This window comes from Coregonus clupeaformis, chromosome 3 (assembly GCF_020615455.1).
Source record: "Coregonus clupeaformis isolate EN_2021a chromosome 3, ASM2061545v1, whole genome shotgun sequence".
NCBI lineage: Eukaryota > Metazoa > Chordata > Actinopteri > Salmoniformes > Salmonidae > Coregonus > Coregonus clupeaformis.
In genome coordinates, this window is record NC_059194.1 from 13,164,510 (window position 1) to 13,189,081 (window position 24,572).

The 24,572-nt window shown below is 43.3% G+C and overlaps 1 protein-coding gene across 3 annotated transcripts in view; it reads right to left on the reverse strand.

The window, feature by feature from the left end:
- Positions 1–24,572, reverse strand: part of LOC121540695 (protein diaphanous homolog 2) — a 677,119-nt gene that overhangs the window by 464,729 nt on the left and 187,818 nt on the right. For all 3 annotated transcript variants that reach the window (XM_041849734.2, XM_041849750.2, XM_041849742.2), the window contains exons 7-16: positions 22,385–22,459; positions 22,202–22,271; positions 20,940–21,076; positions 19,137–19,245; positions 16,045–16,155; positions 14,616–14,728; positions 10,980–11,096; positions 5,069–5,187; positions 3,970–4,034; positions 1,291–1,395 (exon numbers count right to left, since the gene is read on the reverse strand). In XM_041849734.2, the coding sequence (XP_041705668.1) occupies positions 1,291–1,395; positions 3,970–4,034; positions 5,069–5,187; positions 10,980–11,096; positions 14,616–14,728; positions 16,045–16,155; positions 19,137–19,245; positions 20,940–21,076; positions 22,202–22,271; positions 22,385–22,459 (1,021 nt within the window). The remainder of the gene's footprint in view (positions 1–1,290; positions 1,396–3,969; positions 4,035–5,068; positions 5,188–10,979; positions 11,097–14,615; positions 14,729–16,044; positions 16,156–19,136; positions 19,246–20,939; positions 21,077–22,201; positions 22,272–22,384; positions 22,460–24,572) is intronic.

The window sequence follows — 24,572 nt, forward strand, 5'->3', positions numbered from 1 at the left end:
TGTGCTTTCTTGAGCAGGGCGACCTTGCGGGCGCTGCAGGATTTCAGTCCTTCACGGCATAGTGTGTTACAAATTGTTTTCTTGGTGACTATGGTCCCAGCTGCCTTGAAATCATTGACAAGATCCTCCCGTGTAGTTCTGGGCTGATTCCTCACCGTTCTCATGATCATTGCAACTCCACGAGGTGAGATCTTGCATGGAGCCCCAGGCCGAGGGAGATTGACAGTTATTTTGTGTTTCTTCCATTTGCGAATAATCGCACCAACTGTTGTCACCTTCTCACCAAGCTGCTTGGCGATGGTCTTGTAGCCCATTCCAGCCTTGTGTAGGTCTACAATCTTGTCCCTGACATCCCTGGAGAGCTCTTTGGTCTTGGCCATGGTGGAGAGTTTGGAATCTGATTGATTGATTGCTTCTGTGGACAGGTGTCTTTTATACAGGTAACAAACTGAGATTAGGAGCACTCCCTTTAAGAGTGTGCTCCTAATCTCAACTCGTTACCTGTATAAAAGACACCTGGGAGCCAGAAATCTTTCTGATTGAGAGGGGGTCAAATACTTATTTCCCTCATTAAAATGCAAATCAATTTATAACATTTTTGACATGCATTTTTCTGGATTTTGTTGTTGTTATTCTGTCTCTCACTGTTCAAATAAACCTACCATTAAAATTATAGACTGATCATTTATTTGTCAGTGGGCAAACGTACAAAATCAGCAGGGGATCAAATACTTTTTTCCCTCACTGTATATAAAGTGTAATATTGGGATACAAACTCAAAATTGAATACATTTCAACTCTATATCTGACATTGTACTGGTGTCTTCTTTTTCTTAAGCCCATAACCATGTGTGTGAGGTGTATCATTTGGTTTCAAAGTAGATTTGTTTAAGACTACCAAGAAACACTCTGTGTGACCCTGATTTAGCCCACTGCAGTAAAAGGTCAACTTGGACCAACATGCTTTGGAGAAATAACTAAATGCCTTCTATCATATGATGTGATCAATGTTGGCTGCTATCCCCAATGTTGGCTTCTATTAGTGTTTCCTTTATTTCCTATGCCTTCCTCAATACTGGTTTGAACATTGAATTAAGCAATGAGGTTGGGTTTTCCAGTGGTAGAGACTATGTATTTCACACAATATGTGGAAAAACCTGTTGTACAGACAATGTATGTATTTGTGAACACATGGACACTGTGCAAGACCTCTATGGAGAGCTTGTGGCTTCAGACTGCAGTCTGGAGTAGTGGGTGTGCATGCCCCCTCCTCTCTCTTCTGGCCATTACCTGGGTCTTCAGGTTGCAGATCTGCCCTTCCAGCTCTTTGATTTTCTCCTCTTTCTTCTGGGACTCGGCCTGGGCCTCCTGCCGGGCGCTGAACTCTTCATCGAACTGCAACAATTCAACACAACACACACTCCGGTCAGGACCAGGGCGTCTCAAGTGAACGGCCAACTGCAGGGCACGTCAACACACACTGAAACACACCCACACACTGTCTCGCACAGTTACCAGGCCCCCCATCTCCCACCTCTATTCATAGGCCTTTGGTGGCCTCTACCCCATCGTCCTCTGGCTGTGATTTGAGTCTGGCTTTCATGTGTTGGTGACGGACCTAACCTTTGTGGGAAAGCAACCTGTGTCAGGACAATGTTTTTACTGTCGCCGCAGGGGGGGGGGGGACACTGCTCTCATTCCACTCACACCCAGGACACCTCAGATGTCCCCCACACAGAGGCAGGGGTATTGCGGGGGGACTGTGGGGGCATCTGCGGCATGGTGATACAGTTCCATGCCTTTACAGACTGGTTCAAACTAGAGTACCATGCCTTCAGGGACTGGCTCAAACTTGAGTACCATGCCTTTAGGGACTGGTTCAAACTTGAGTACCATGCCTTTAGGGACTGGTTCAAACTTGAGTACCATGCCTTTAGGGACTGGTTCAAACTTGAGTACCATGCCTTTAGGGACTGGTTCAAACTTGAGTACCATGCCTTTAGGGTTCAAACTTGAGTACCATGCCTTTAAGGTCTGAGTCACATGCACCAAAACACTTCTGGAGGATTTTGCTGGAAGGACCAGTGACTCACAGTACTGGTGGTGTACTGAAAAATGTGACTCGTTTCAGGAAACTAGGCGTATATCGCGCATCACTACTTCACAGGAGGCATTTGAACTTCAACATTTGTTTTATCAAAATGTGTTTTGTGGCAGAAATGCCTTCTGGAATATGTGAACTTTCATGTGTTTTAATAACAAACTTGTATTCCATCCATAAATACAAATATAATCGTTAAATTACGAGCCTAGTTGGTTTAGTCACGGAAAAAGACAAGAACCTTCCCACTAGCCAAGATTGGCTGAGATAATGGATGGGCTGGACATGCCGGGAGATGAGTTTCGATTGGTCTGCCATGTAGCATGCTTCAGTCTATAACGTGAGCTAGTCAGTACGTGTTGATAGTCGTTTCTACTGTGCCGTTCTTTAAAGATATAACGTTAGCCATCGAGAACTACAAAAGTTTGGCTACTTTTCTCAACAACATTGATGCCCTGAATTTAGCAGGCGCTATCGACAGATCAGTTGGAAAAAGTGATGGGCTACTTTCTGCACACGTCACAGTCAGTGTGAACTGGAGTGACTTGACACAACGCTGGCCAAACAAGATGTAGCTACAAACATAACAAAGTTAAATGGTTCCAGTCTGCCATGAAGTGTTCATCCATGTATACGGGTAAGAGTCTAGCTACATTTTCAGATATTATAAGTTTCTTATTTTGTCAGAAAGTCGTTTTCATTGCAAGTTAAAGTGTACTGTTAGCTAGCTAGCAAACGTTAGCTTGCTGGCTTGCTAGCTAACGTTACGTGTATGATCTGTGTAGTAATATTATTTGAATCAGAAATTAATTTGCATTGCTAATTATAGCCTAATGTTAGCTAGCTAACATTGAACCTAGTTGGTTACAGTTGCTCTTTAGCTACCTGCAGATTCATACTACAGCTATGACAATGTTTGTATTGGTAGTAGTACGAGTTGGGATTATGCAGGTTCATTGTTTAGCTAGCTAGCTAGCTACATGTCTAAACAAAAGACATCTGACACTTCGCCAGATGATTACATGACCCATCAAGTTAGGTGTGTCTATGGATGATTACGGCCATCTATTGTTTTTCATGAACATGCGTACATGTCTAGACAATAGTGACCCATCCACTTAGCTAGATGTGGCTGGGGGTTGGTTATAGCATTTCTTTCACATGACCCATCAATTTAGACAAGATATTTCTACTATACAAGTAACCATTTCACTGTACCGTTTGCTCCTTCTGTATCCTGTGCATGTGACAAATAAACTTGGATTTTATTTGATATAGTGTGTGTTTACCAGAGACAGTAATGTGAAATGTTGCTACATAAGACCGAATTGAGGTGCTCGGTTTCAAATATATAGTGTAAAGTGATTGTACTGTCTATCATTACATAAAAAATAAAGTGCATGAAGTGTATTTTCCCTATCTTTGAAGATCAGTGTGGATGCTTAATAAAGTAGGTGTGGATGCTTAATAAACTACTGAACCCATGTAGCTCAGTTGGTAGAGCATGGCGCTTGCAACGCCTGCGTTGTGGGTTCGATTACCACGGGGGACTAGTATGAAGAAAAAAATAATTATGCACTCACTAACTGTAAGTCGCTCTGGATAAGAGTGTCTGCTAAATTACTAAAATGTAAAAAAAAAAAAAAAAGTATCTAAAAGCTTCAGGAGTTCCTCAACACTGTAGCTTTTACTTTAAAACTTAATTCCGAAAACATATCTGAGAGAGTTTGTTGAACTATTTCACCAGCTATTGATCAGGGCCCAGAATCAATAGCTGGACCAGGAGCTCTGGGCGGGAAAACATTTCTGATGGGAGTGTGGTGGTGGCATACCAATGGCGTTGAGGGGAATGATGAATAATACCTCACCTTTTTGGAGAACTCAGCAGCCTTCAGTTCGCTCTCATCCACTTTGGCTTTATCCACGCACTGATCTGTAAGACAAAAGGAGGCAGACAGCAGCAACGACAGTAAGCAACCATGAAGTGACTTTGATTCTCTCAATTACACTGTATATTGTTAAGATTCCAGATCAAACCTAAAATGAATATTACATCAGAGAGACAGAGAGGGAATGAGCGTAGAAAGGGCGGGGAAAGGCTCATTCTCTTCTTGACATATCCCCCGGGATATTTGTATTCTGTTCGGCAGGTTTGCTGATGTAATTATTTTTTTAAAACCCAGAAACATTTGTTTTCAACTCATTACAGCACAGTGAGAAAATAACGGAGGGGCTTGGAAACTTTTAATGAGACTTTGTTGGCAAGATGCCACAGAACTGTTAGTGATACTAACAGAATAACAAAAATTCAAAAATTAAAACACTCAGTTATTTCATTAATCTGTCTCTATTTGAAGGAAATTAATGACTGCATATCTAATTTGGGGCAAATAGACCTTGTTTCCTCTAGGATTCATGAAACTCGACTGATGAATGTCCTCGGCAGAATGAAAACGCTGTGAAATCTCCATGTGCTTATGATGAGACATGATGTGCCACAGTCCCACCTAACAAGTAATGCATTATTTATTCATAATTAGACTACCTTTTCCTATACATGTCAAGTGGCTGCAGGTTTTCCTGGGAAGGCTCTCGGGGGGGAAATGGGGATACATAATAATGAGAGGGATATTGCAAAAATTTTAGCAACACCCACATCCTGCTGTCCGTAGTACAACAGAAAAATATGTGAGGATGATTTAGACCGATTAGGAGACAAAATATGAATAACAAGACTAGTATAAAAAAAACATAGATATTGATTCAAGCTATTTTTTTTACTTGTTTTCGTTCTGTCTGTACAGTATGTAGGTTAGGGTGACCTAGGAGGCAAAACTGTTTGAAATTATGTAATTCTAACCAGAAACCAGAAACTGTTTCAAATGTGTTCATGATGACATAATTTCAACCGGCTGCAAATTCACCCTTTTAAATGTCAGAGGAAAGACAGAGCTCTGGCAGACCTACCGATGAGGTGGGTGAAGTCTACATCCAGTCTCTCTCTGTATCCAAAGTCTGGGTCCATCCCGCTGCGATGGAGGACCACCTGAGACACACATTCCTCTATTACCTTGTAGTACTGGGGCCTGGGAGAGCAGTGAGCAGAACACAACAGAGTTAGCACAGACATCAAGAACAAGAGTGACACAAACGTACACAGCCCTAATTCTCCACAGAATATCACCTTAGCCAACCTAGAGGTCACAGAATGCCCCCCCCAAAAAAAATCTGAATTAAATTTGATCACATTCTTTTATGCTGATCGTGAAATCGCTAGATTAATCTCGGTGACGTGGAACTCGGAGCGGCGTGACTATTCAAGGTGACAAACGGGGAGTGCAGCCGGCCGTCACGATGCCCGCTCGCCTAATTTGCAATCATCTTTGTCAATTAAGGGCGCCCATGAACCTGAAATGCAAATCTAATCAGTGTAATATGTGTAATTAAAAGCACAATGGCATGGAGAACATGTCGCATGTTTTGGGAGGGTGACAGAACGATGGGGTCTCGGGTGGCGGCGGGCGGTGTCTGAGTCGGCCGGGGACTCCTGTTCGCACCACACAAGTTGGCGGGTGACCTTTCCCCAGTTATATTATCAACTTTAATTGCAAGTGACGTTTAGCAAATAAAATGCCAACTTAAGATGAGCCCCGTAGTGACAAATATTGATGTTCCAAGCATGACCTTGAATGGTGCCAGCAGAAATACAATTTTCACACCAGAAATACCCCCCACTTGACCAAATGGAGGCTGAATTTTTATGATGGGGACCGTTTTTGAGGAACTGTCGCTCGGCTCATATCCACACTATAGGTACAGTTATCACTTGCTCCCGGACAATGCTAGTTAAATCCGGGATTAACAGAATTAATGTGAATCTTTCCAGGTTACGAGGAGTTATTGCCAGTTATATCAAACTTACAGTACTGTATGATGCCTATTCCAACATATTAGGATTACTTCCTCAGGGCAGTATGGAACAGCATGGAAAGGAATGATTAGTGTGACACTAAAAAATATGTGAATGCAGTGTACAAGTATAACCTATACTCTACCAAGTCTCAAAAGTTTTACAAATCACTTAATTGGACAATTACCTGGAGTTTGTTTAATTAAAGTGGTGCTGAGTGACACCCGGTGGAAATGCTGTATGTATTATTCTGTACGTTTAACAAAAAATACAATCCATGCATATATGATAATAACTACCATAGATTATATGGGGAGGATTCCCGTGAATAGGTTAAACCTAGTCCTGGACAAAATAAATTGCCATTAATGGAGAATTGGAACTGAAAACCGCTCCTATATATGGCATATAGAGAATAATTTTGTACTGTGACTATGTGAGAAGCCTCCAAAACACACTGTGGGTGAAGAGGTTAGGCACAGCTGCCAGCCGGTCCTCATGTACACTCATATGTTTTCTGAGGGAGGCCTTTATTAGGCAGATTTGCTGTGCTTTAATTTCCTCCTGGCCTCTGTGGTCAGGCGCCATGCTGCTAACTGATACTCAGGGTGCGTGGCGGGGAGGCTCAGAAGGCTGAGATCATAACATGGCTCCGATGCAGATAAGGAAATCAAAGCTTGTTTCAAAGTCCTGCTCTTGTTTTACTGCCTTTGGAAAGGGGAGTAGGAGGTAAGAGCATTGTGGCTCAAATAGATTCATTGCTTTGACCGCTGAAAGATCGTGAACCAAATAGGCTGGATATGTTGGGAACGCATTTAATTTCAGAGAGATCACTTTAATAAACAAAAGATGTGGAGAGCTCTGAACATGCATGGGGATACTACACATACGAGTGCATATTGACCAAACATGTAAATTATTGGATTTCTGCTTAAACTATACTGTACATCTTATACAGTGGGGAAAAAAAGTATTTAGTCAGCCACCAATTGTGCAAGTTCTCCCACTTAAAAAGATGAGAGAGGCCTGTAATTTTCATCATAGGTACACGTCAACTATGACAGACAAAATGAGATTTTTTTTCTCCAGAAAATCACATTGTAGGATTTTTTATGAATTTATTTGCAAATTATGGTGGAAAATAAGTATTTGGTTAATAACAAAAGTTTCTCAATACTTTGTTATATACCCTTTGTTGGCAATGACACAGGTCAAACGTTTTCTGTAAGTCTTCACAAGGTTTTCACACACTGTTGCTGGTATTTTGGCCCATTCCTCCATGCAGATCTCCTCTAGAGCAGTGATGTTTTGGGGCTGTCGCTGGGCAACACAGACTTTCAACTCCCTCCAAAGATTTTCTATGGGGTTGAGATCTGGAGACTGGCTAGGCCACTCCAGGACCTTGAAATGCTTCTTACGAAGCCACTCCTTCGTTGCCCGGGCGGTGTGTTTGGGATCATTGTCATGCTGAAAGACCCAGCCACATTTCATTTTCAATGCCCTTGCTGATGGAAGGAGGTTTTCACTCAAAATCTCACGATACATGGCCCCATTCATTCTTTCCTTTACACGGATCAGTCGTCCTGGTCCCTTTGCAGAAAAACAGTTATATTTTGGTTTCATCTGACCATATGACATTCTCCCAATCCTCTTCTGGATCATCCAAATGCACTCTAGCAAACTTCAGACGGGCCTGGACATGTACTGGCTTGAGCAGGGGGACACATCTGGCACTGCAGGATTTGAGTCCCTGGCGGCGTAGTGTGTTACTGATGGTAGGCTTTGTTACTTTGGTCCCAGCTCTCTGCAGGTCATTCACTAGGTCCCCCCGTGTGGTTCTGGGATTTTTGCTCACCGTTCTTGTGATCATTTTAATCCCACGGGGTGAGATCTTGCGTGGAGCCCCAGATCGAGGGAGATTATCAGTGGTCTTGTATGTCTTCCATTTCCTAATAATTGCTCCCACAGTTGATTTCTTCAAACCAAGCTGCTTACCTATTGCAGATTCAGTCTTGTCAGCCTGGTGCAGGTCTACAATTTTGTTTCTGGTGTCCTTTGACAGCTCTTTGGTCTTGGCCATAGTGGAGTTTGGAGTGTGACTGTTTGAGGTTGTGGACAGGTGTCTTTTATACTGATAACAAGTTCAAACAGGTGCCATTAATACAGGTAACGAGTGGAGGACAGAGGAGCCTCTTAAAGAAGAAGTTACAGGTCTGTGAGAGCCAGAAATCTTGCTTGTTTGTAGGTGACCAAATACTTATTTTCCACCATAATTTGCAAATAAATTCATTAAAAATCCTACAATGTGATTTTCTGGAGAAAAACATTCTCAATTTGTCTGTCATAGTTGACTTTTTTCCCCCACTGTATGTGGGGCTTTATTTGTGATGACAAGGAGTAAATCAGTGTTCCCTCTAAAATGTGGGCAGGTCTTATCATACTGTAAACAGATATTATAAGAACCAAAACAAGTAAAACCGTTTTTGTAAGCATGAAATGGCAGATGTTTTGTTCCTACAACTGGATTCCCCCACTCATCACGAGATCGAGCGAGTGCACGTCGCCCCTGTGTGGCTTAGCACCGCGGCAACCCGTTTTATGACTGTCACCGATGTAGACCACATTATTATCTCAATAAGCCTCCCTATTTTCCCAGCATCCCCCGCTCCTTTCTGCCACTACCACCGATATAACTGAGAATGGGAAGGAGCGAGCGAGTGACCCAGAACTGTCAGGCCCCACCAGAGCCTGGGCAAGGCTGGGCTCCAGAAGCCAACATATGTCCCCAGCATCATCCTTCACTCCTTCACTCTGGCACCTTCCCCCTCCACATGACATTTGGCTTCTAGCAGCAGCACAAACTCCCCTCGCAGTCCCTGGTCCAGCCCTGCTCCACATAACCAGTGTAATCCCCATATCGCTCTGCTCCAAAATAGGAGATCTGCTCTATATTTAGCAGGGGTTTGCTCCCATTCATTAAGCATGGCACTCGCAGATTAATTATCGAAAATAAAACAAGCCCCCCCCCCTTCACCCTCCGAGGACGGGAAGAGGAATTGTTGATGCGACAATTGGTGATGGCTTCGAGAGGTGCTCCTCCAAAATTAACACACAAGTATTGTCAAGATGTCTGCCCTGTGTTTTGAACCTGAAGTTCATCAGAGGGTTGAAACATGGCTGTCCTGTTGAAACAGGGTATATGGATGTCCTGTTGAAACAGGGTATATGGATGTCCTGTTGAAACAGGGTATATGGATGTCCTGTTGAAACAGGGTACATGGATGTCCTGTTGAAACAGGGTACATGGCTGTCCTGTTGAAACAGGGTACATGGCTGTCTTGTTGAAACGGGGTACATGGCAGTCCTGTTGAAACAGGGTACATGGCTGTCTTGTTGAAACAGGGTACATGGCTGTCTTGTTGAAACAGGGTACATGGCTGTCTTGTTGAAACAGGGTACATGGCTGTCCTGTTGAAACAGGGTACATGGCTGTCTTGTTGAAACAGGGTACATGGCTGTCCTGTTGAAACAGGGTACATGGCTGTCCTGTTTAAAATGTATAAAACATAGCACCTTTGAAACCAAAGTCCCCGTTCTGCTGGAATATTGGCATAGGCATGTTATGCGTCCCTTTGATCAGGAAGCCATTGCATACACCTATGGACATGTTTTGCTCCATCACCTGATTTGGCCTGACAGCGACTGCGAGTGGCCCACTTCCTCCTCCCCGGATCCCAATAGAGATACGGTAATCAAAGCCAAAAATGATCTTAAGGTCTCCCTTTAATCTAAAATTAAAGACCTACCATTTCCCAATCAGCCAATTTAATCTGAAACATAAAAAGATATGCTGGTTCAAAGTGGCCGAAAAATGATGTATTGATGATGAATTGAGGCCTGAGCTGGATATAGAACATTGCGTCAGACCGACCGCACCTCGCAAAGCCCGGTGATGTATGTGGAATTATGTCTTGCTCATGGAGTAGGGAAGGAGGGAGAGTGGTGGGAAATGTATTTTTAAAAGCATATCTTTAATAAGTACATCCATTTTTAATTAGCATTTGTAGTGATCCTTTTTTTACTGTCGGTGGTGAAGAGCATTGGCGTCAGTAGTGGGGGAAAGACACAGAGAGGAGTGCTGAGGTACTGTGCTGCACTAGCTACTTAATGTGTTTTCTATTTCTCACTTTCTCCACCAAGATGAGGAATGCATTATTTATACCAGCCGAGTGAGCAGCAACTTGTCTATGGTAAATTCCTCTTGTCTTCTCTCAATTTTTTGTTAAATATTTTATTTCTGCGAAAAGTCTGACACAGCAGTGAATTGATCACTGTCATTGCCATCAGAGGAGCCGTCACTGTCTCCCTCTTTTTTCCTGTGATTGACACATTTACACTGCCGAGGCGGGATCCAGAGCCGGGCCGTCATTTGAATAATAACTTAATTGTTCAAAAGTACAGAATATTAGATCTGCTCTGATACCGAGAGAAGAGACAGAGAGAGAGAGAGAGAGAGAGAGACGCCCTGAGAGGAGAAAATGGACATGTGAATCTTTCATGTTGAATGCTTACATCCCTTCCCCTGGGAGATGGGAGATGGCAAGGCTTTGAGAATAGCACTCGCTATAGGAAGTACTGTAGTTGTACAAGGGTTGTGGCACACTGCTATCGACAGGGGTCAGGCGCGTTTCGTTATCTGACCTTACTCGAATGCGGTGTCAAGGAGAGGACATCCTTGAGGTTTCTGCATTGATAATGCAGCATTAGCGCAGCAGCGCTACACAGTAAAGTGTATGCCTTATAGGGGCTACATACTATTGAAAAAGAAAACAAGAAGTGTGAATAGAGTAGAGACTGTTTAATGTCGACATTTCAGCCTTATGCTTTTCTCAAGAACAGTCTTGTGGAAATGCAGTCTTCCTCTGAAGGCAGTGAGAAGGGATGTGGCTGCTTGTGGGCAGAACTCACCTGATGTAGTAGTCGTTCCTGATGAGCAGGAGGTGCTGTAGGATGGACAGGAAGTAGGTCTCCGACCCTGTGTCTTTCACCATATTGGACAGGAGATGGTACACCTCACCCATATCAGTGAGAAGGGGGTTAAGGTATATAATGTCATGGCAGTGTAGCTTGTAGAGCAAACAGTTGAGAGAAAACAGCTTGCAATAGCAGTAGGCTACTATGACAGACTAGCGGATTTAAAGCAGGCAAAACATTTACAATTCATGTGCCCTCTCTAACCAAGTCCCTTATAACCTTTCACTACCTTTCCTCATATAGGATAGGATTAACTTTAATGTCCCCAAGGGGAAAAGCACATTCACACATATTATACACATTGTAACAAGCATTTCCCTACACCCAAAATAACATCTGCTAAATATGTGTATGTGACCAATACAGTTTGATTTGAACACTTCTCATATAGCCACATACATAATACTTTTCACATTCCCTTATTCTGTCAGTGGCATATAAACACAGCTCAGCTTTACCTATTGCTGTTTAGGTATTAGATGGACATGGGGATGAAGGAGTGCTTAAATATGTGCTTATATGTCAAACTAATAATATAGTGACAGTGGCAGTGCATTCTAAAATCCATCAGAATAATGTCAATAGATCCTCAAATCACAGTGTTTGTTTACCCATCTCGATCTAGTACTCAGACAGGTGTCATTGTGCACAAGCAAACACTGCGACGATTCCTCACATTTGTTTTCCCTCTCGGGAGCGGCAGAGTAAACAGCTAACTTTAGGAGGGGATTTGGCAATAAAGAACAGTCCCTGTGTTCCACTCTGCGCCTTTCAAGGAGGAGGACATTAATCACATGAAAACTCCAATGGGTTTGAATATTTAGGCAGAATCATGAAAAGGGGATCAGTCACTGTGGAAAATATTGCCTCAGATTGTGCCTTGTCCGTCGAAGTGAAAATATGTGTTATTAAACTAAAGGTACTGATTATATGTCTCCCCAAGGAGCGCACGCAATGGCTTGTGATGTCTAAAATAGTTGTTGAATCAGATAAGAAATCACTGTCTGTGGTGTATTTTTAATTTCATGATGTCCATTTCTCTGAGTTGGATTGGTGGCTATTTGTTTCAGATCAAGAACTGTCAGAGGCTGCAAAATGGAGCGCTTGGCACAACATCTCACAGTTGATTTGTATGGAATTGAAACCAAAGGGAGCAATGTTCAAATCAAGGAAAAAGTTATTTCTCTTGAGATGTGCATGTGTTTAAACATAATATCCAAGTGGGATTTCAGAATAATATCACATTACAGAATATTGTATATCATCTGTGTTTACGAGGAATATTCACATTTAATTTTTATCTATAGCAAGATTACATTTGATCTTCTTCGAACTAACAACAAACCCAGTCCCAAAACTGTAAAGAATTTAGATAAATAAATAGCTTGAGGGGGCTTATACAAAACTGTTTGCTTGAGAAAGGATCCTCCCGTGGATATTCATCTTGTTTGAAAAGCATGTAATAAAACAAAAATAAAAACAGCCTTATTTTCAATCTGTGCACACATGCAGAAAACAAGGGGAATAGAGTGAGGGGGAATAGTGCAGTGTTAAGCTGGGAAGGATGAAAAACTGATTGCCGTCATAATATGAAGTGTGCGTTTTAACAATGTCTGCTGAAATATTTACGTCCTGACTGCGACGTTATACACTGTCTGAGCTAAAACACTTTCACAGTCAGTGGCTCTGCATTCATTCACATTTGTCTGTGGTCACCCAGCAGTAAATAAAGATATCTGATTTGTGTTCTTGTTTAGTCCAGAGGGCTTAAAAGGAAGGACCAAGGGCCTGGCTTCCTCAGATAAGGGGAGAGGACATGGTTGGACGAGCTTCGTTTCGGGGTTTTTAGCTACATAAATAGGCCATGTCAAAGTTGTGTGGACCCGTCAAAGTTGTTTAAAGCAAATTATATCCGCTACGATGGAAAACTGTTAAGTTCATCGTCTCAAAAGACTGTTGAATGACAATTGAGTATTGATCACTTCTGAAAAGTTACTTAAGCGTGAAAGAACATCACTTGACAACCAATGCAAAGACATGACACACCCAAAATGACAGAACACTGCTCCATACTCTACAACTGCTCCCACTATTTCATACACCACATGATCCATCCACTGCCATCAGTGCAAATCAATCCTTTTTAACACCGTCTGACATTTTCCTATTAACTTCAGCCACGTCTGTAATCAAAATAGTTCTCCCATATCAAATTCGGCGAGTGCAGGGAATGGAAATACAGGCTTCTGTGAAGTATAGCTTCCCACTCCTGTATGAGCCTGGAAGAAGCCGATGAGAATTACCAAACCGGTGAGATGTAATTATGGTCTCGCCACACCACTATCTGAGGGGGGACATTAGTAGAGTAGAAGCCCAGACTGGGAAAGGGTCCAACCAGCTACATCTATCAGTAAGAAAGGATCCAAGCAGCTACATCTATGAGTAAGAAACGGTTCAAGCAGCTACATCTATCAGTAAGCAGCAAACATGAAAAAAAGCTCTACCTACAGAACAATGCAAATCCAAAGGCCCACATTTCTCTCTCTCTCAATCTCTATCTCTCTTCTCTCTCTACATTTTACTTCTACTCATGTTGTGGAGCTGGGGAGCGTGAATAAACATGAGCAGCAGTGGAGGTGAGATGTGGACTAGTCAGTGGTAGGGTCAATCAATCACTATTTCACACCATCATTAATATTCATTAGTGGCCTGAAGTCACATCCTCAGCAGCCAGACCTGGGCTGGACACAGAGGAGACGTGCCTCTCAGTGTTAGTATTCATGAGGCAGGGAAAACAAGCTACAAGCTACTTGTGTGTGTGTGTATGTGTGCATGTTTGTGTGTGTCAGAGACTAGAGATAGCACAGATTAACATCACGTTGTCCTTGGAAACAAACATTGGGCCCTCTCATTTGTGAACCTGCTCAAGCATATCATTAATCCAGGTGTGGTTTTTTTTATATTCTTTTCCTTTCTTTCTCTCAGAGCGTCAACAGTAACTGTCACTCAGCGCAGCACTCAGTGGCAGATTTTCGAGCACTGTGAGATTTGGGGAGACAAAGGTTAGCAGTGAGAACATCTGTATAACAGTGTCTGCCTACCATGTCAGCGTTTCACACATCCAAATGCCCTTAGAGAAGCTGCTTGAATTATTTAGGCACCTAGCCAAGAATGCTTTAAAACAAGTCTTAAACTCGAGACCCAATTAGGGCTCACTTTATTAACCACTCAAAAAGTTTCCAGTTGAGCGGACATAGAGGGTCGACTTGGAGACACCAACTTGTCATATCTAGCTAAAAGGGAGCGGGAGAAAGGTAAAGTACTTGCTCAATTGGACACAGGCGTGATTAACGAGACAAAACAAAGAGGTTACTGAAGATGGACCTCTGTGTGCCAGCCAAAACAACCGCACTAAAACTTTTATTGCACTATAGTTCCTCAAATCCTTCTCTAATGAACCCGACCATGCCGGCTTTAAACCTGTAAGCCTGGCAAGGCCCCCACAATATACTCATTTCCAGCAGCCCTTTTCCATGGCCGGTGCAGCAGCACGGGCAGACAAAAGGATATTCCATCTCGGCGCGGATGTCATCGAGGCGATGGGAGAGCTCAATGGAGTCCTCCTCCTTGTTCTCGTTGAACACCTTCAGTTGGATGTCCAGCTCCTCTGTCTCTTCCAGCTCCTGTAATTCAGAGAGACATGAATAGACTGTGGTAATAGTCAATAGAGGACTGAATGTATATATAGTATGGATTAATTTATACACAGTGTTATCAGAACGTAAATAAACCAAACCTAACCTGATTGTACTAGCCTATACTGGTTCCATTAACGGAGACCAGTGTATGCTGGTTTCCAAGTCACAGCTGTATGGGAACTAGGACACCCATTCCTCTCATTCCCTGCCGGCCTGGTATACCTGAATCGCCCAGCGCTCCACACCTGCTCCCTCCACGAGGGGCTATAATGGTGCACTTTACAACTTTCCTATGAATCATCGGCGTTAAGAGTTTACAGACGGCACCAGGCCAAATGTAACCCAATTTCTGCAGCTATCAATCACCTCGCTGCTCTTCGGGCATGCCATCCGTCTTGGGAAACGCCGGTTCGGAGAGGGAGGTAGCATGCAGTGCCACAGAAAGGAGAGGTCTCAAGGACTCTGGGCCAATAGCAACCTCTCAGTACTTTATCATAGAACTGGTTCACTTTAGCTTTCCTCTTGGTCACCTGACTGTATTGGCTCCACAACATTACACAATTAGTGGGCCCCGCCTCAGTTTAAATGCCGGCATTAAAGCGTCAAATGCGGCATTTATAAATGATTGTAAAGGAAACTCCATCATATCGGGGGGCAGATATGAAGATAATTAAACTAATGACAGCGATAATCAAGCGGAGCAGTCAAGATGACTTATTAACACGTGGCAAATTCCCCTCTGCAAATGAGGTCATGAGGGATGAGTGGATGCCGAGTGCAAGGATCTGTCTGCTGATTGATAATGATGCCATGGCGAGCTGTGATCAGTGAGGTGGTGCCTGCGGTGAGGTGAGCTAGAACGCTCCAATATAATAATGGAAGCAATGTGGAGGCGAGACAGAAGGAGCTTTGTCTCTCGCAGGCAAACAGGGAGAGGCAGGGAGGACTAGGGCCTAAGACTAACTGTTTAATGGGAGTTGGAGGGGTAGTCAATCATTCATTGTCCCAATTGGGAAATGTGTAGCGGACTGTTTCATCAGAGAGTTTCGGGTCCAAATCTGCCTCAACTCAGATGTATACATACAGTATAGAAGTATACAGGGATGTCCTCAGCTTCCTGTAATGTCCTTCATGGCCCCAAAAACGTCAATACTCACAGACACCATTCACTATACTCTCACTTGCTAAGAGAGGTTTTATGCATGTAAAACAACACACAGATGCTATCTAGACTGCCAATTGAATGTATCTCTATGCCCCTGAAGGTGTGTTGACGTAGAGCCCCTTGTACTGTAACTCACCGGTAGGATCTTCTTGAGGCCACAGCGGAGGAACTCGTTTCGCAGATGTATCCTGAAGTCCAGATCGTCCGGAGAGGTGACCAGAGCGTTGATCAACTGCATGCAGGCCACCTGTTGTCCAGCACACACATGCCAGAGAGACTGTTAGAGAGAACGCATTTATGGCATTCATTCTACTTAACATGAAATGAAATGGTGATATAGTGATTTATCATGCATGGCCTCTGTGTATGGTATCAATCTATTGTATGATGTAGCAGGCACCATTGAGTTAAAAGACCTTGGGGAGTGTATGTGTGAAACATTTTATGTGTATATATCCCCCAAAAACAACAAAAAAAAAAAAAGTATTCCTAGAGAGGAGAGGAAAGACAGGAAAGAGGAGAGGAGAGAGGAGAGGAGAGAGGAGAGGAGAGAGAGGAGAGAGCAGAGATAGGCCATAGTCTGATTCTGGTGTAGAGGCAGCAAAAAGGAAGTAGAGGGTAAGAGGAAGTGGAAAAGAGAAGAGGTCTGGGGAGTTTACTGACCAGATGTGCATTTGTAATTGATTTATTGGATTAGGGAAGAGAAGAGGGATGGGAGGATGGGAGGAAGAGGAAAATGCTGATGGGCCTTAATGGGCTGTAAGGTGGCTCCGGGGAGCAGCACCAGGAGAAGACTGAGTGTTCCTTCCACAGGCGGATCGATCAGGAGCTGAAGGTTCTCCGTGATTGACATGTGAAAAGTAGCCTATAGAAAACCTCTATCGGCATGTTTGTGTTGGCCCACATCTTTTTTTTAACGGGTCGTAGTGAATGCTGTCGCTTGGCTGTTTTTCACACCGATTCCTCCTGTAGGTGTTTTTCCTGGCGAGAGGCTTACAGACAAACACACGCACACCCGCGCGCACACCCACACACAGGCACACACACACACACAATCATCACGCTAGCCCAATTCATGCCCTCGGAGAACGTAATTAGTGGGAATTCGCTTGGCGATAGGGAATAATAGCCATCTGGAATGAACAGCATTGGTTTGTTTTCGGTGTGTTTTCCCCCCCTTCTATAGCCGGGGGACAGTGGGATCGAACAGGTTTGTATTAATCCAGTGGAGTGAGGGAACCTGGTGTTATGGTTTATGGGGACGTGTCAGTGCTAATGGAGACTCTTTACATATGTGCCAGGCCTGCCACGCCCCGGGAAAGCAGTATGCTTAAGGAGAATTCCAAGGTTGTTCTGTGCTGCACCAGCCCTACTGGTGGGGTGGGGTGGAAGGGGATGAGACCGTGGCTTTGAGAACATGCCAATGGTGTCAGGCAGCAGCAACATAGCAGACATCAAACCGCTCCAATAGGACCTCCAGAGCCTTGGACCAAGAGCTGGGCATCCAAGCCTGAAGTCTACCCACCAGGGACGCTACACTGGAAGCCTCGCTGAAATGTCACTAACTTCACTCCCATTACTTTACTTCCATTTTTTTTCTTTCAAAAGGAAGAGAGCTATTTCGAGAGTTATTTAGTCTGGATGAGTGACTAGGCCCATAAAGCTCCCTCAATGTTAATTTTTTTTACTTCTATTGTACGAAGCAGACAAACCTCAACCATGTTTGTTGTGTGGAATTGGTTCGAGAAGGGTTATTGTGGTGCTTGTTTTTGGGGTTTAGCAATGGTGCGAGAAGAGAGCTCAGGCATCATGTGAGCCATGCTTGCCGTAGGAGGTTTCTGTCAGTGTAATTAAAAGTGGGACTGCTGGGACGGTTTAAAGTCGGGATGCATGCTGGCTTTCTCTCTGCAGCGGAGAGAGCAAAGCCCGAACCGCAGCAAAACCCATTTTAATCACATTAACAAAGTCAGGCTCCACAGCACCATCACAAGGTTTATAAAAAGTATTCTAATTTCTTTGAACCTTATGCATCAGCAAGGTAGTTTAATTTACTTCACAATTAGCGGTGGCCCTTTTCATTAGCGGACATTTTATGAAGGAGGAAAACAAGGCCAGCACAATCCAAGGATTTCTACCTCCCCTCCTTCCCCATCCTTCCTTCCCCTATCCCTCCTTCCCCATCCTTCCTTCCCCCATCCCTCCATCCCCCCATCCCCCATCCCTCCCTCCCCATCACCCCTTCCTCCCTTATCTCCATCCCATAGTCCCCCCCACCTACAAATAAAAAAAGACTGCTTGCAAAAAAGTGCCAGAGAAAGAAACAGTGAAGGGAAAACAACAGAAGTAAAGACAGGTATGTTGCTGCATGGTTGCCCTTTTCCTCTGGGTCCTCAGAGACCCGTCTCAACAACACTGAGAAAAAGCAGAAACATATTTGTTAGAATGGGATAAAACATCTCAGGAAGTCAACATCTCTCTTTTGGTCTTGTGTTATATTTCAGAGTTCTTAAAAGAGTTCTCAAAATAATCCTTAAAAGAGAGTAAAACAGTTCTGGTAGAGCTCCTCTAGTTAAGCGGGTGGTGTTGATTAGGCCAGGAGAGAGAACCCTTGGTTGACTCCCAGCAAACAGCTTAGGTGCCAGAGGTTGACAAGCAGACACAAAGCCAGGAGGGCAAGGGAGAGGAAATGTGTGTAACCGTCAACAGGGGCTGAGGTACAGTAGACCCCTGAGTGACAGAACAGTCAATTTCAACCTGGCCCTCCGTGTCAAATGACACTGACTAGAGAATGACACTGACTAGAGCCGAGTTCTCTCCATTGCACATGACATGACAGACCCTAATGATTTTACTTTGTTATGTGTGATGTGCATATTTGTGAGTTTTAAAAATATGTTTCTTTCCACAACTTGCCTCAGAGGCCTACAGGTTGAGGTCATAGTTAGAACTTGGAAAGGTTGATAAACATAATATTGATGTATGACTCGAATCCAAGCAGACTAGCATTGAAATAATACAGAAATTGCACCATGTGCTACTCCGTAAAGGGCAGGTTGAAAGAGAGTTGTGGATTGAAGTGGATATTTATGAGGTTCTAATGGAAAGATGTGAGAAAGGTGTACATGACTCAATGTCACGCATAAATCACACACTGTTGTCAATGGGATTTGCACGAAGTGTGAGTTTGTGACTGTGTGTGTGTGTCCAATAGGGGTTGTATATACTGACCTGGAGCTGTTGGGCCTCGTGATTCTCCAGTCCCTCCACTATCAGAGCAAATCTCTCCTTGTTATTCCTCTCCGCTGCAATTGTCATGGCAGCCAGGATCTTATCCAGGCTGAGAGAAAACAAAAAGACTGAAAAGTCAACAAACGCCTTTATCGCCCCACCCCCAGACATTTACTCACACCTCCACCTCATATATCATCTCATCTGTCCCCTTGTCTTCATCAGGGACGTTCTATGGGGACCCAAGACAAATTGACTGGCCTGAGTCATTATAGGTATCCAATTGATCTGCTTTAGTCTTCATTGATCTAGTAATGCTCAGAGAAAGCCTGTGTAGCTGATATCATCCATTGTAAAAGCTATTCATAATAAAATGCAGTTTGTGATGCCAGGGCAGGAGCAAATTATTGCAGGGAGAAGGCTACAGGACTCATTTATAAAAATACCTATTGTTGCGAAAGCTCACGGCAACATTGCTGAGTAATGATTTGGGCAATTTCAGACTAAGGCCTCACACTAAAAAAAGTTGTTGCTATGTGCCTGCACACAAGTAGGTGAAGATAGTTTAAATAGCCACTTTAGTAAACAGCAAACAAAAGTTTTTTGATGCCGAGCAACGTCTTTATCTGGCATCGCTTTATCACGCCATCAGTCGTCGGGACCTCTCTCATCGGGGTTGGAAATGGTTTGCTGTCAAGCTTTTATATTCTATACACAGGAGAAGCACAACCGAGAGAGAGAGAGAGCGAGAGAGAGAGAAAGAGAGTGAGGGACAGAGAGAAAGAGAGTGAGGGAGAGAGAGAGAGAGAGAGAGAGAGAGAGAGAGAGAGAGAGAGAGCTCTTGTTTTATATTTATTTCTCAGCACATAATTTTTTTCTGATTCTCTCCTCTTTGCCATCCAGGGCGCTGAAGCGTTCACGGGTCCCCAAGGAGGGAGGATGGCTCACGACCCAGCCATGCCTGTGATCTTCCCCCCTCGCTCCAAAATAGTCTGGCAGAGGAGCAAAGAGAGGAAAGATGCGGGAGGAAACTACCCACCCAGTACCACCCAAACCTTTACTTTTTCTTTTCGGAAAGTGAGGCCTCAGCTCTATTTTCCGTCAATCAGCTGTGCATGCTTAAAGTGGGCTGTGATCATTGGGAGGATTGTGACAGTTATCTTCAACACACATACGCACGTGTGTGTGTGTGTGTTTTTGAAGTATATTGGAAATTGGGTATGAGGGCAGCTTAGTTAGTACTAGAAGATTCATTTCAGGCGAGTCATTTTACATTCCTAGATTAAACATAGCAGGGGCCAAAACCGCGGTCACACAGAGACATTCGGCAGGGGCTGATGTGAGAAACAGTTTTAACTAGATTCTCGTATTTGTCAGTTTGTTTATTTTCCTCCGCTGCATGCAGAGCTACTTTGAAGTCCCATTGTTATTTTAGTCCAGCTCAATACAAAAGAGCTCCCCTGGATTCAATTTATATTCTGTCAACCAAACAGTGTGTTCATGGTCAACAACACTGAGCACTTAAATACATTACACAGCCCAAACTGCTAAATCAGAACATGCTAACCGACAGAGCTCCGGTACATCTCAACGCCCTCGCTGCAAATGTAATATGAGAGCACAGAATATATTGTGCTAGGGCCAGTGACAGGTTGTCTACAAATGTATTTCCTTGATGTGATTATAGAAATTAGTGTTGCTAGGGGGAGAAGTGGTAATGAAGACAATGGCTGGCACTGAGAGAAGTGTGACATTGAGGATATTATAATGGTGGATTAGTGTTGAATGTTGCGGTGAACTTACATGTTTTCCTCTCCAATGATGCAGATAGCTGAGAGGATCTTGACAATCTCTGTCATCATACTGGTCTGTTTGGGGTCAATGGCCCTGGCCAGGAGAAGCAAGCTCCGCTCATCTCCCAGAATCCTTTGCAGTCCATACTGTAGAAGACGTGTAAGAGAGGAATAAAATAAAAAGTGTCCATTGGGAATAATTGAATGAGAGCATTTGCATTCATGGAGAACGCTCATATGTACAGTTAAAAAAGGAACCACTACAAAGAACCTCTAATATAAGTAATAGTTAGCCCTAATGCTCTTTAAAGAGGGACATAAAGACCCAGAGAAAATGGAGAATATGATGTATTAAGCCAATTCAGGTCAGGGCTGTTGGGACAAATACTTAAAGTCCTCCCCTAACTTTAAATCTATCTATCTCGGACACAAGTAATGGGCATATTTGACCACATATGGGGATTTTGTTAAAGGGTAGCAATAGCAATAGCTCATCCATCCTTGAAATGTGCTATTTTCCAAAAATGAGACAGTGCTGCTTCCCAAAAAGGAATAATGAAATACTTAGAGTCAATGGGTTGAATATGGCAAATTAGCTGCGCTTTACTTGTCCACAATTACATTTAACATTTTAGTCATTTAGCAGACGCTCTTATCCAGAGCGACTTACAGGAGCAATTAGGGTTAAGTGCCTTGCTCAAGGGCACATCGACAGATTTTTCACCTAGTCGGCTCGGGGATTAGAACCAGCGACCTTTCGGTTACTGGCACAACGCTCTTAACCACTAAGCTACCTGCCGCCCCAATAGCACTCGTCACAGTCCATCCATTCTAGATAGGAAAAACAGCCAACCTGGTTTCACCATACAGGATTTTGAGATGCCTACATACTCAGTATAAAATGATATCCCTTTTCATTCATTTCATTTCTACCACTCTTTCAATGTGAATAAAACTGAATTATTTTCAGTTTTGCCATTGAAATTGAGGCATTGAATCTATAGAACTTCAGTCTATAGTTTGTAGCACTTCAAGGTGAATACAGAACCACCTCTGCATCATCCTGTCCTTCTCTTCCCTCTTCAAATTACAGTGAGCCGATGTAAAAGGCGGAAAAAAGATCACAATGATTGTTCAAGTGGTTGAGGGCCAACATTGGGTGCCAATTGAATCCTGATATATGGCTACCTGAAAACACTGAGGAATCGAGAAAAACCACTGAAAGTAAAACTTTTTGAATGAAAGCCTTGGACCAACCCAACCCGTGCAAACCTTATTGTTCATGAAGGCCTTGAGACACTGGATCAGTTTGTGCTGGTTCTTTTTGTCTATACTCTCTGGCCTGAAAAATACAGGAGAAAGGAGAAGAATGAGAATATGACAGAGGAGAATAGAGTTAGACAGTATTAAGGGCGTATTGAGAGAGGAGAAGTCATTGTAACGTGAGATGCTTACTGTTTCTTATCCAGCAACTTATCCAATGCATCCAAGAGGAGGCCCAGTCCTTCATGGCCAAAGTTGTTCACCCAGCTAGGATATAGAAGAAGAAAAGTCAGACAACATACATGGTCCCGTGCCAGACCAACAGATGTCCAATCACACATCAAAATAACATGAACAAGTCATTGGTGGTATTGGTTTCATTGTCTCTGAGGAAAACGATCATCTCCACAATATGATTGGATATGGAGAAAATCATTGTCTCTAGCACAGTCTCTATTTTTCCTGGTTATTTCTTTGGAGAATCTACTCATGAGACGTGGAATCGCAAATCAACACGGCCCTCTTTTTTGTAACACTAAATGCTAATTTACAGGCAAATGAAGAATCATCCATCCTATGTCCTGTGGTCTAGCAGTGTTCTTCTAGGCCCCACGCAGCCTGCTGTAGCAACGCAAAAAGATTAAGCAATGAAAGAAAGATAACACTGTAATCGATAATGGATCGCAGGAGATAATTGGCTATAAACCACAAAAGTATCTGGAGACAGCAAATGATCCAGTACAGATGAGACTGTTTGTCAGTGATGGGGGCAGAGGACGACCCCCTGATCACAGCCAGATTATGTAATTAGCATTACTTGTTCTCACCGCCAGACTGTCAATAAAACTAAACGCATTGAGCATTTTGTAGCGTTAAAGGGCCATAATTCAATGATTTATTCCGCCTTTTTGACAATGATTTAAAGCAATAATAACATGCATATTAATGTCATTTGTATTGAGTTGGAGAAGACCCCCGATTAGGGCCGATGCGTACTGCCCCGAGGCGGCTCTGCCGAGGTGAAGTGAGGTAGCTATTTCTCTGATCTGCAACAGAATTAATGGAGAATTACCTAGATTACCAAAGCCCTCCGAACCCATTCCTCAAAATGCATTACCGGGCCAAGCCCAACCCAATTTGCACCTTATAACCATTATGATGTAAAGTATAATGATCTGCTTTGCTAATAAAACCAAACAGCATAATGTTCAAAATGTATAACTGTCTGTTTATCGCAGCTGGCAGCTCATTGCACGCAAACACAGTTAGCTAAGCCCCGATAACAAAAATTAGATCTCGGGGACTCAATCTAGCCCGACTCAATGTAATGCACAATCACACTGCTGTTTATGACAGCCCAACATCAATACAGAGGGTAGGAACAAATGAGTGACGTGAGACAACAAAAGAGGGGGGAAAGAGGCGACATGGTTGATGGAGCACAATTAGGTAAATCCACAATCATTTTGTGTATGCTCGCTGGTTCGCCACTGTAGGTCTTATGCGAGAGTTAGGGGAAATTAAGCCAATATTTGTGGAGAGGTATTCTGATTATTACACGGTGCTCTGTGTAACCTGAGATCCAAGCCACCAATACCAGGTGGTTGTGTACAATGCCTTGGAGTGCAAAACAGGGGGTCGCAAAAGATGCCATGACACCCAAATGAGATGCATTGGGTGATCACGTATGTAGCTCAGGTGGATTAAAGGTCATCTAGCCAGGCCTGATATACTGGACAGTGATGTGACACAATCTGTGTGGTTGAAATAACCTGTGTCTCAACACATCCACTTCTTCAACAAGATGGGAAGTAAACAAAGCAAAACAGCGCTACTTCACAGACAACACTGATAGATGAAAGCTTGTTAAATTGAAGACGCCTCCCTTCCCTAGCATGTTGTCACAGGCTTTTATTGTTCTGAGGCGGCTATCTCTTCACTGCTGGGAAATCAAGCCGCTTTCATTTGGAGGTGCCTGAAGTGGATAAATAGTGAAGTTAGGTATGTCTGTCAGTCTGTCTATGTTGTCAATCCATCGGTCTGTCCGCCTGTTAAAGATGCAACAGCACAGTAGCCAAATAGGACGCTCTTCCCATTCAGCTTCCTCCTCTCCTCAATTTGTGGCCTGCATCCAAGGATCTCATTAACTTGAGGTGGAACTTGTTCATGAACAATTGATGGATATAATCCTGCAGTTAAGTGCCATCAAATCGTGTTACTTTCCACAATAATGTACATTCCGCGGGCAAAATGAAAAAGTAATGGTCTGCCTTAGGGAGCCATTGTTTATGTGTACTATTTCTACTGGTTTGATTATGTTGTATTTATGTTAAGTGCCACAAAACCCAGAATGATATGAGATGATGTCACAGTCTGGGCC